General features: G+C 33.2%; 2 protein-coding genes across 4 annotated transcripts in view; one reads left to right on the top strand and one right to left on the bottom strand.

The window, feature by feature from the left end:
* The window catches only part of beta4GalNAcTA (beta1,4-N-acetylgalactosaminyltransferase A), a 46238-nt gene extending 42610 nt beyond the window's left edge, over nucleotides 1–3628 (top strand). For all 3 annotated transcript variants that reach the window (XM_076404987.1, XM_076404977.1, XM_076404996.1), the window contains exons 6-7: nucleotides 22–240; nucleotides 3351–3628. In XM_076404987.1, coding sequence (XP_076261102.1) covers nucleotides 22–240; nucleotides 3351–3489 — 358 coding nt within the window. In that variant the 3' untranslated portion in view covers nucleotides 3490–3628. The remainder of the gene's footprint in view (nucleotides 1–21; nucleotides 241–3350) is intronic.
* A 6768-nt stretch (nucleotides 3629–10396) lies between these two features.
* On the bottom strand, nucleotides 10397–12460 carry LOC143196962 (uncharacterized). The gene is made up of 4 exons (XM_076404954.1): nucleotides 12283–12460; nucleotides 11728–11998; nucleotides 11503–11670; nucleotides 10397–11400 (listed from the first exon to the last, which is right to left on the bottom strand). Exons 1-4 carry the CDS (start codon nucleotides 12337–12339, stop codon nucleotides 10535–10537), a joined length of 1362 nt encoding a protein of 453 aa, XP_076261069.1. The 5' UTR covers nucleotides 12340–12460; the 3' UTR covers nucleotides 10397–10534.
* Between the last annotated feature and the right edge of the window lie 765 nt (nucleotides 12461–13225).

The following is a 13225-nucleotide window of genomic DNA, read 5'->3' as shown; positions in this document are numbered from 1 at the left end:
AAAACCATTTTTTATCCGTAGGTTACCGTATCCGGCGATTTTTGGTGGGGTTTCCGCCATCAGCACGGACCATTTTAAATTACTCAACGGATTTTCTAATTCGTTCTGGGGGTGGGGTGGAGAAGACGACGACATGTCAAACCGTATCAGGTATCATCACCTGTATATTTCCAGGTATCCTATTACTATTGCCAGGTATACCATGTTGTCACATAAGAAGGATAAGCCAAACCCCAATAGGTAATGATGTGTATAAGGTTGATAAGAAAGTAATTTCGGGTTTGTGTAAACTAATTTTACAAAGTCAGTCCTACGAGATTTTTGTTTATTTTCAATAAATCATTTTTTATTATGAACTCTATATTGGCCTCTACTTTAGTTTTTCAATATATAAGGTGCTTTTATTTTCATTATTTTATTTCAATTATTTCTTCACTCTAATATAAACAAATGTAATATATGGGATTTTATCCTATTCACATATAAACAATTAAACGATTTGATTTGTCGGGAATATTTAACATATTGTTATTGGACTTCATAAAAAACTAATGGTACAAGTAATCATGAAAGAAGTGAAAAATATTTATATCTGGTTATTGCGTTGTAGACAAATTTAAACGCCCACCTCCGCACATATTAGGGTGATGCATTCCAAAAAGGAAATATGATTCTGTACCGTTATCAAAGAGCTTTCTATCGTTTCTGTTCCCTTGGGGAAAGTTTATTCGGCAATCGCTCACCAGTTTTGCCAAGTGCTGTGTTATTAGGTGTTTGAATGTAATCTGATAATATTTTCGCATTTAAAAGGCAATTTTTTGGGAAAAATTGGTATAATATATATTAATCAAAATATTTTCCAATATTTTCTACAACGTTCTTCCTAGCATATAGCGATGCCATTTGATCAATATTTTTTGGTAGCTATCACCGATCCATCTTAGCACGTCTTCAACATTTCAAAATCGCTGCCAAGCTATACTACATTGATCTGAACAAGAGATAGAATAGAAATTTCCATTGGATCTGCATCAGTATGTCCTTCACAATAGGTACCCTTCGTTTATTACGTAAGAGGATTGTTACTTTTTAGGGGTTAGATGGTTCGGTGAATCGAGGTAGTACGAAAATAAAACGGTGATGGTTATTAAACGAAAAAAGAAACTACAATAGATAAAAGGTAGGGTAGGGCAATGTTTCCTGAGGACGCTTGGGTACTCGGTGGAGACGCGTCTGAACTGAATGACGGTCAGTGACTTAACGATCCAAAGTACACTTAGTACACCTTGTTACCCTATGATATCGGAGATCAACGTCTTGGGTTTACCAGATCCCCCTTATCGTTTACTGGTTGTCGTTTACTGGCACTCCGCAGGTGTTCAATATCAGGAATAATATTTTCTGGGTATTTTATTTTCTGGCCGCTATTCTAAGATGTAAAATTCGATTTGCCTCAAGGTCGCTGCACCAGTTTTTCACCGTCTTATCCTTATGTAAAAAAAGTAAGTTTGACCCACTCCCTGTTTAATATTTTAGAATCTAACAGAAATAAAATACACATTTGGTTTTTTTAATTATTATTTTTCAAAGAAGCAATTATTAAGGACGTTTATTTGTACCTAGAAAGGAACTAGTAATTTTTTTTAGTTTTATTTTAGTTTTTCTTTATCATTCATCTTTACATAAGACGTTGTGATCTGCCATTGGAATAACTCCGATAATGGGTATCGCTGGTAGTTTCTTATTCGGTATTTTGATATAGTCGACATCAACATTAGCCCAATGTGACTCAAATCTTCTTTGCGTCATCTTGAATATATGAACAAACATTCTATTTTTTTAATATTAGAATTACAGGCATGAGGTTTTGTTAGCACAATAAGCACTGCCTTTTAGATACAAAATATTTAGAGCATACGAAACAAATTGTTCCTATAAGCACATCTTATATTGATGGAGAATAAAAATCGCAAGGAACAGTCTTATATCTAGCCGCAACTTTCACGTTGACTCTAGACTCCAACAAAGTCGAAAAGTGGTCATATTTAAAAATTCCTTATATATTTTATATTCCTTATATTAAATATCATTCCATATTAGTTAGTTTTACAATTTGTAAAAGGTATTGGTAATCTTAGACATGTTTTGTAAACCAACGTTGATCATACATTTGATTATGTATAATTAATTTGTCATTTCTTCAATGTCTTCATTATCTGGAGGCAAATATGTTGCTCCTACTGATTCATTGTCTATATTAATCTAATTCTATATATCTGACAAAATTCCCTGCCTAAACTAAATTTTTAGTTTTAAATCAGAACTGATACGTTTTCTGTTTGCATCATAATAGTTACCAAAGAAATCATGCGATAACATCCGTGCTTTTTCACTCCCAACAAAGCCCGAAATAGTCTTATGTAATAAGTGAATTTCAATATTTTAATCTTACAATAAGTCATGCATGCAGGGATTTCTTTTACTCGCTGTTGATAGTCGTTGCTACAATACATCGTTGAATTTGTTCAGTCGACATCGGTAGATCTTTACAGTAACAGTTTCATTTGGTTTTAGCAGATGACCTTGATAATCTCACGACATGCATACCAACATGTTGTAATCATGAATATACAGCTTCGATATCGATGTAAATGACTTTACAAAATTAACCCATGACTTTTACGTTAAAGTTTTTTTTGTCTGACAACCAATGATACCGAGATGTAGAAAAGGTTTAAAATGAAATTTCCAGTTAATACGGGTGGTAGCCATTTTCGAGTTTTTTTTTTGGACCTTTCCCATCACATGTAAACTTTTGGAAACAGTTGATTCATTCACAGCTAAGCTGCCTGAAAGATCTTTCATAGATTGAGTCGGGATTTCCTTCAAACTTTTTTGATTCTACTGACGGTTCTTTGTAACTAACACTAAAATCACCACTTTTTCAATAAGCCTTAAACTGTCAATGTCAATGTCAACTGGATTAAGAAGGATCAGTATCATTGTACGCTTCCAAAAGTATTTGATGGGCTTTGGAAGGAGATCATTACTTACTCAGATATATGGCTTGGTTGGTGCATGTTTTAAAATGCTGAAAAAGTGTTAAAATATTTTGATGATGAGATCACTGACAAACCAACATCATTCATTCAACACGATATCGCCATATTACCAAAAAATGGGAAAAGTTTTAATTAATTGAAATATTTCCAATATTTTATTTGAAGTCGCTCTCTTAACGTCTAATATATAGTACAAAAAATTAGTTTTATTTCGAATTATCGAAACTAAAATTACTTTCTTACCACTATAACATATATCATTCAATTTAATCAATCAGTTATTTTTAGGTATGACGTTTTAAGAAAAGGGCAGAAAATGTTTGACACCGATGGATTGAGCAACTTATCGTACGAGCTGGTGCGAAAGAAACAGAAACTGCTGTACACCTGGGTATTAGTTAAATTAAAACCGACAAAAACTAGCTAATAAAAAGACTGCGTAGGTACGCACAACCAATTTCACCACGACTGTGTACAAACCGATTAAATTTAGATGTGTTACGTTTCAACTTTTATATGAATTGTTATTTGAATGTTGTTGCATTTTCCGCGTTCCCTTTATTGCTCATTGTCCGTCGATAATGACAAATAAACCAAATTATGAAATTCGAGAATCGTTCAGAACGATGATGAACCTATTTTAATAGGATAGATTTTTTCGTAACTGATTACTGTAAATATAGAAAAAATATAGCGAAGTAGGTGCCAAAAAAATATGTTTTCTTCGCAGGAAGTTTTATCTCCTATATTTATCTTTGCCCGTCTATTTAAATTTCTATGTATATGTACTTCAATAAAACTGTTACAATTAGTTTATGTTATACACAGTAGCATCCAAAAATACTTTGACGAAACTCAATTTAAACTATTCTACTCGGTTTTCAAATATTTTAAATATATAGCTTGTAACTTACTGCTCAGTAAGATCTAAGTTGCAATAACGAGGTTTGCTTGGTTTTTGTATTAAATGTACTCTATAATGATATGATTATTTAGAGATTAAGTGGTCATGAAGAATTTAGATAATAGGATACCTAATTTTGTTATGAATTTGTAGATAGAGGAAGCTCTAGCCAATTTAAACCCTTCCCTTATAGTTGCTATTAGATTAAATAATCTTTAAGAGAATCACTAGTATTACAGAGTCAGCAATACATATATCTTAGTTTAGCACTATTGTAGATATCTTTATTATCAATATTCTGGGAACAATACATTCCTTATCCTGAATGAAAAAATAGTAGATAATATTTTTAGATCTTTAAATGCATTATTAATACTGTTGTTGCTTTTACGATTATAATTGTTTGAGGAATTATATTTCCAATAAGTTCAGAAGCACTGTAATTACAAATTAACTGTACTTAAAAAGGTTTAAAAAAGTTCACCCTCTCGGTGAATTCTTATGCAACTAAGATGCTTAAGTATTATATAAGATACTTTTGTAATATTTAAGTTTCTAGAATTGTCTACATTTACTATTGACATTGGTTTTTCTACTGTTTTTTTAAATAATTTGTTTGAAAAGGCAAACAGTTATGTTCAATCTATCAAATCAATCATCTAGAGCCCGTGTTAATCTCTCTATATCTCCAGATTTGATCTGTCTGAATCAGTTTAGTAACACTGCCATTTATTATTATTAATTTTATTTTCACCAAGTCAGTATCTTTCGTAAAAGTTAACATGAACTTTAGATACTATATCTCTAATTTTAATGAAATGTAGATCTTTGTATCCGATAAAACTTAGCACTTATATTCATTAGACCCTCATTAATTTGCTTGATATTTTCTATGAGCAGTGAGAAAACGCCTTAACATACTTATAGTTTATTTATACTTTTCTCACTGCTTTCAATAGCAAATTTTTAAAAGTGTATCATTGATTTGGTCTTATACAAGAGACAAAAACAAGATTTCGTCTCTGAAGCAACTCAGTAACACTGCCATTAATTTTGTTAATTGTATTTTCTCTTAAGTTAGTAAAATGCCGTGAATGTCTAATTTTAATAGAAATTAGGACTTAGACAAAGTTAGCACTTTCTTTTCAATTCATTTTCATTTTATTTAACACATTAATCTGTTTGTTTTCTGGATGTAAAAAAATGGTATAATGAACTACTTTCCGATAGAGTTTTTTTTACTGTTCAATAATCCAATTAATTAAAATATCACTTGAGAAAACCCAAAAGGGCTTTCTTGCTTTAAAAATCTGGAACTTCTAGTTTCCTTTTATTACTATAAGTTCCAAATATTACTCGTATATTTTTTGATAATCGAAAACAAATTCTATATTTTATTTTTTTGGACGCTACTGTATGTTTAAATTGGCTACGTATAATTAGGAAGATTTATTCGATAAATCTTCCTAATCCAGCTTAAATTAATTTAATTCGATAAGATTGGTGTATGTATCCTTTTAAACATGCGACTACCATATCATGACAACAAATAGAGAATCATTTGCTGCAAAACTATTTTGGTAAGAATAATAACTGTTAAATTCCATGATTGGTAGTGATTTGTTACTTAAACCAATGTAAATGTGTTGAAATCACGGTTGATAGTGATTAACCAAATACACGAGTACGCTTAAGGCATATGGTTTGTGTTAAGTTTTTATTTTTGGCTGTGAAAACAAAATACATTAAGTAGGCTTAAGATTATGTATTTGAACGATGAGTCCTAGTATCAAGCCAATCGACATTTTGCCATTATAGCTTCTGGTGATTTTAGACGATTTTTCGTGTGTTACTTATCCACAATTTAACAATTCCAAGAAATGTGATATACCCGTATTATTAAAATCAAATAAATGATTTTTTACATTATTAATTTTGTTTCCATATACCTAATATGAATTGTTCCTCTATCGAGAAAGGAAATTCCTATTTCGAAAACTTATAAGGGACCCATGTATACTGTTTCTGGAACTCCATAAAATGTTACGGAAGTAACCCATTCAATTCAAACTGCTATATCTCACCCAGGGTGTTTAGAGTTAAACAAAAGGAATTAAATTGAATTTTGAAAAAAATGTAAGGAACAAAAGCAGGTGTAGCGCAAGGTAAGTGTTTTGGATTCTGTTGTTTGCCTACTCTATATATGTGACATAACGCAAATAGAAAATGTTACTATGGCTGCTGACACTGTGATACTTGCTACTGAAGACAAGACAAAGAAGCGACCACAAAACTGTAATACGCAAGTAATAGTATAAATAAGTGAACCCAGACATGAAGAATAAAATTCAGCTAGAATAAATTAGTGCATATTTAATTCATACGAAACCAAACTGTTCAAATTCCAATTGATATGAATAATACTATTATTCCATACAGTATATACAGCTAAGTACCTTAGCTTCACACATGTTTCCAATCGAGCAATCACATTCGTTCTTGCGACCATCGGGCCCATAATGGTTGTCATTCAGAAAAATATTATTTTAGTGCATATTCTCTCGATTTCATACAATTTTTATGATTGTGACAAGCGTATTGAAAGTCACCAGAAAAAGTCACACAAATGATTTTTACGTGATGTAAACTACTGAAACAGGTAAGAAATTGTTGCCTATCTAATTCTTTATATTTGTTTTTTTCTGTTTAAAAATTAAATTCAACTTAAAAACCAGACGAAGAACACGATGGGGTATCGTTTACGTAACTTACCCCATAATACCTTTTTATTATTGATTTTTGTTTCTTTTTTTAGGATGGTGAGAAATTACAAAAGAAAATCTGAAAGATTAAAATGGCCAGAGGAAGCTATGAACAAGATAGTAGAAACTGTTATAGAAAATAAGTTGGGTTATATGTTAGCTGTAAAGACGGTTTTAGTGTAACAAACTACATTATGGAGGAAAGTGAAAATATGTCGCGAAAACATCAATGAAATAGGAAAGATGAAGATGAGGTTGGGCCCACAGACATCGGTATTTTCACACGAAAGAATACAGTTGGCCATAAGAAATAATAAACATAAACCTTTCAACTCGATAAAGCTGAAGCTGAGAAAGATTGGATTATTTAAACATACTGAATTATCTATAAGAAAGCGAAAAAATACATCAGCCACTTAGGCTCTAAGTTTTAACACGGTAGTTGTTGAGAAGTTTTTAATGTTTTGGGCCGTAAACAAGTAAACGTAATAGTCCTTGCTGAAAGAGGGACCACTATAACAGTCTAAATATGTTTTAGTACTGCTGGAAACTATATGCCTAATATAGTAATATATACCCTATACCCTAATACAGGGTTTTCCCAGGAACAGAACATCCTCTGGATACATATGCAGAGTTAATGTTGAATGCTCCACCAGAAGCTTGGGGCGTATGCAGTGATTCTGGGTGAATGACATATGACGTATTCTTGGAGTGGCTAGCCTGTTTGTTATCTTTAGTCGATCGACCGATATTATTACTACTTGATGGACAATGTACACACACACACACACAATTTGGAATTAATAAACAAAGGTAGTAACAATGCGTGAAGTAGCTGAACTTTTCGATAAAGCCTTCATTCAAGCAGCATGTCATCTGTCCAATGATCCCAGACAGACACAGACAGCGACTTTATTGCCTCTTCCACAACCAATATTCCTGTCCCTACCACAACAGTAGTCACGGCTTCAACTACCGACGACATTGTAGTAGAATCGGCACACACAGTAACGGCAACGGCGTCTAATGCTGCTGCGATAGACAGTCGACATCAGTAACAGAAGCAATCGTAGGAGATTCCACACGCCTACCAGCAACGTCGCTATCAGCATACCAGTAAAACTACCTTGTTCCCATTATAACAACATCTATATCAACAGTGACCACTGATTTTGTTGTAGCAGCTTCTTCTGTCACTGCAGTCGTGAAAGCACAGACAGGCAAATTATCAAGAAATATCTTACTAGATTCTTCTGCAGGTTGTTCTAGTTGATCTGATCTAGCTCAAGATACATCGAAGTTTATTTTGATAAGTCCGAAACAATTGTTACCTGTCCCATAAACAAAAAAAAGTAACAAGGGTAAATAAAAGAGTGGTAAAACGGTTATGTTAACTTCCTCACCCTATAAACCTGAGTTAGACGTGGTAATGCAAAAGAAGAACGAAGCAAAGATGTCAAAAAAGAAAAGGGCAGAAAGCAGAGAGGTAAAGAAGGCAAAAATCCACCATAACAAAGTCCAGATCCAATGTATCTGCTAAAATTAAAAGAAAGAATATTAGGAAACGTACAAAAAGCACTTCTGGAAAAAGTTATGATGGAAAGAACATTCCATGTTTGTATTTTGGAGGTCTTTATTTAGAACTAGCTGACCCGACAGACTTCGTCCTGTCAAAAAGATTTGTAATGTGGCAGTTTTTGTGCCTACGTATTTTAAAAAATTCTCCTGAACAGAACCATCACCCTGGTGATAGGGCGTTGTGAATAAAAAATAATTAAATAAAACATATATAAGGATTGAAAAGTAAGTAATCGCTTTATTGTTAATCATGTGAATCATAATTATTATTATTATTATCATTATATTGCTTTGTGGTATACGATGTTTTTTGTTTGATTACCTGGCGCATAGATAAACAAATCTGATGGTTTTCCAACACGGGAACAGGCAACATACAATTGACCATGTGAGAAACATGGGTTTTCTAGATTAATACCACAAACACTTAATGATTGCCCCTGGGACTTGTTTATAGTCATAGCAAAAGCAAGCCGTCAACATGTTTATAGGAAATTTGCCATTACCAATGTCAATGAGTTGTTTAGAGAATATGTTTCCAGATTGGTCATTTTGCAACTCGACACGCATATTCTTGCTTAAATGAAGTACTTTAACATGTTTCCACAAATTGGAGGACTTTAGACATGCATTGAGTTCATCAGCTGGCGTTGATCGTGGAATCACTGGCAATGTTTGACGAAAATCTCCTGCTAATAAAATCATTGCACCACCAAATCGGTTATTATTGCTACGTAGATCTTTTAAGGTTCTGTCTAAAGCCTCCAAAGATTTTTTATGTGCCATCGTGCATTCATCCCAAACAATCAATTTACATTGCTGCAAAACCTTTGCCATTGCAGAGTTCTTCGAAACGTTGCAGGTTGGAGTTTCATTGCTTTGCATATTTAATGGCAATTTTAGTGCTGAATGGGCTGTTCGACCACCTTCAAGCAAAGTTGCTGCGATTCCCGACGAAGCGAGTGCAAGTGCAATTTTATTTTGTGAGCGAATTGTTGCTAATATTAATGAAATAAAAAAAGTTTTTCCTGTACCACCAGGTGCATCTAAGAAATAAATCCCTCCAGTTTCATCATTTGTTACTTTCATAAGAGTTTCAAATACATACTTCTGTTGTTCATTTAACAGTGGAAGATTTGTTTGAATTTATTCTTTCAAAGCGTTGAGATCATACAGTCTTTCTCGATGCAACTCTTGGTTAAAAGCGTCATGCATTGGACGATTGGGCGCGGTCAGGCCTAATTGAATTAATAGTTTGTTTGACATTATCAAGCACATGTCCTCAATTGAAATCAATGCTTCATTGTAAATTTCTTCACTGATTTGTATATTTGGATTTCCCATTCTATTCCGTATTTGATACAAAATATCATCACACATATAATATTTGTACTTCATCCACAAATCAATTGGGTTTGATGGGAAGCATGTAGATATGATTATAGAAAACAATGTTCGTATTTGATGAGTGTGTGATGATATTACAGCATCATTGAGAGTTTGATCCCAATGAGCGTCATTTTCAAGCAATTGCAAACGTTGACAGGCTTCTCTGTAGGATCCACACAATTCACCATCAACAGTTCGTAACTGTTGGAATGATGTTGGGCCACGTACATTGACTAATAGCAGTCGTAAATAAAAACATTCATCATTGCTTGGATGTACTGAATAAATCCGGCCAATCGCATCGGTGGAATATACATCTGTATATCCTGGAACTGGTTTTCCTTGTTTCCGTCGTATAAATCTCCTTGAGGATTGATTCCAGGTATAATATTTTGGCATTTCAGAATATAGCAATGTTTGTGCGAAATCATCGTTTTGGCATGTCTCAAAAAAACTGGTTAATGTAGTAGATGGTGGCTGAGCAGCTCTTTGTACTGCGTTCTGTGCTGTAAAATACACTCTTTGTCCATTTTCTAAATGCACAGCTAAGTGAACAACAGAAGGGTGTCTCTCGGGTGAATAGGAAAAGAAAATATTCGCCAAACTGCTTCATTACTACTGACATAGCGGCCCATTTGGTATTGGGTAACTTCATCATTAGAATTCCCTGCACCAATTCCAATCACAGCCATATCACTCCCTTTGGTTACATATTTGCAAATGTATTTAATCGATTTCACTGAATGGCAAGATTCAACGTTGATGTGTGCTTTGAATGTCTTTGATAAAATGGGTGAATATGGAACAATCCAACGATTATCTATTTCAATATCTTGTTAATTTAATTTGACAATTGTTGATTTTCCATTGTCTGCTGTCGATCTGCGACGATACAATGGATAACCGTCATTACCAGTAATTGTTTCCGATATTAATGTCCGTGGATATCGTTTTGAACATTTACCATCCATCATACACGGTGAATTTTGATTAAGAGTTCCACAGGGACCATGTATCATGTTTTTGATAACTACCTCATGCAATCCAGGATCTACTTGTACATTAGGGATTTCAGCTGATATCACTGCATCAACTTCATTTGGCCTTATCTTTTCAACCAACCAAATCAAAATGTGTGCATGTGGCAATCCTCGTTTCTGCCACTCCACAGAATACATCCAGCAGCGTGTCTCACCAAACACATTATGTTTTACGATGAAATTCATTAAAGATTTCAACTTTTGTCTAAAGACTCTGGCTGTAATATCATGACGATCAATGGATGATTTCCCAGGTAATAACTCCTGCTTAATTTCTATCCATTGCGGATTGCATGTAAATGTGATGAACAAATCTGCTGTACCATAATGACGAACATACGACATGGCATCTTGAGCATATTCGTGCATATGCCGAGGGCTTCCGATGTATGTTGCTGGAAGAATAGTCATCCGACCGACATTCTGTGCATTTCCATCAGTATTAATCGCATCTCGAAGGTGAATATACTCTTCAGATCGGAGTTTGGTTTGATTCAACCTGATGAATGTTAATCTCTCCGTTTCAATTTTAACATACATGTCATCAACATATTTGTGATATAATCGCCGACATTTCAATATGTGATTATCTGCATTTTCCCGAATCATTAGGCGGTATGAATAATAGTTCATTGAACTGACTTTTTTGTTGGTTTCAGAACCTGTAAACAGATTTTGTTTTAATAACATTCAAATATAAAATTAAAATACATAATATAGTGACTGAGATATTATCGCCATAGCTAAACTAATATTTTAGTTACCTGTAATGGGATTTATCATTTTTATTGATAAATCGTAGCCATCTTCACCTTGCCAAAATATAATGGGATATTGCAGTGCATCATATGAGCGGTGTGTTTCCTTTATAGGTTGTAATTGAAAATTCCGACGATGTAAAACAATATCACGGGATTCCAAGTTTTCTCCAACTACAACGATAGCAACTTCATCAATAGTTGGTGCATTAAAACGTCTTGTATGTTGACCTGCAGGTGTTTTATCAGCTCTGATTACAATTTTGTGATTATCGGATGGCATCAGATCCAGGGCAGTTTTAAACAATATAATCAATTGATTGTGTTGATGAAATAAAGTTTGTAATTGTTCTACAATAGACCTTTTTACTAAATTGTTATGTGCACAACGCAGATCAATTTCTTGTGGTGAATTGCCCATAAAATAAATTTGCAGGAATTTGTTGTCGCTATCTGACACTGGTAACAGTGAACCTGCTCTGTGATATATTTGCCCTTGTATCTGTAAATAAAAAAAATATTATGGTGTGGTATAAATTAATGGATTGTCAATGATCAAACTTAAATAATATTTGATCTTAAAAAGTATATATTTAGTTTTAACTAATATCTATCAAATATAAAATATAATAAAAGTGTCACTGAAACTGAATCACCATATAATATGATGACTAAGTGATATATTTCGTAATTATTAAGAAATTGAAGATTAGTAACACATCTTAACTTTGGTGACAGAAAATTTTGTTCGCTAAAATAATTATGAGTAACTGCTATAATACATACCTTGAAAGTTGGCATAAAATTTTCCCGAACTGCATTTGTTGCCCCAAATGAAGTCATTTGAAAGCAATTGTTATATTGTTGAATATGTGTCAAAAAGTGTATAGAATCTGTTCCTATTCCTGAAACCAATGAGTACAATGGTTCTGGTGGTGGATCCAATTGTATCAATTTCACTTTACCATTTGCGCAACACAATCCATTGGCTTCGTTTTTGTATTTTAATGCCTTACAGTGTGAGCAAACCAAGTTCATAGAACCAATAACAACACATTGGTAGTTACTGTAGTCAATTGACACATCGTAACTGAAAGCAGCTGGATTCAAACTTGCGCGATTATTAGTTGAATGTCGCGCTCGCGCTTCACGCGTTTGTGATATCCGAATTCTTTCACGTTCATTTCCGTCGTCACGTTCTTGTGCAGTACGATTAGATCGGTAATTAGCTTGGTTTATAGCATTTCTGGTTCTTCTACCTAAATTGCTTCGTCTTATAGGAGGCATATCAAATATAAATTATTTTTTCACTAATCACGAACTAAACAAACACTAACTAACTAAACACTCTGCACAAAACACGATATACGAATTTGTTTCGTGTATCACTTGACAATTCATCTGTCATCTGTCAAAAGTCATCTGTAACAGACAACTTTTTTTTTTTAAATTTGATATGACTTGAACTCAAATCCTTTTAATCCGTACGAATTGTTTTATTTATTTAAAATTTTTTATTTGTTTAAAATTTAATTCAAATTTTAAATAAATAAAACAATTCGTACGGCTCAAAAGGATTTGAGTTCAAGTCATATCAAATTTAAAAAAAAAAGTTGTCTGTTACAGATGACTTTTGACAGATGACAGATGAATTGTCAACTGATACACGAAACAAATTCAAACAAAAAGGGCTATTTTTAGGGTTTTTCCAGTAATAATTCTAATTTTT

This window comes from Rhynchophorus ferrugineus, unplaced genomic scaffold, assembly GCF_030347505.1.
Source record: "Rhynchophorus ferrugineus isolate W39M unplaced genomic scaffold, kcgeb_rfMv2 rfM1, whole genome shotgun sequence".
Classification (NCBI taxonomy): Eukaryota; Metazoa; Arthropoda; class Insecta; order Coleoptera; family Curculionidae; genus Rhynchophorus; species Rhynchophorus ferrugineus.
This window is presented reverse-complemented; position numbering and strand designations above follow the sequence as displayed.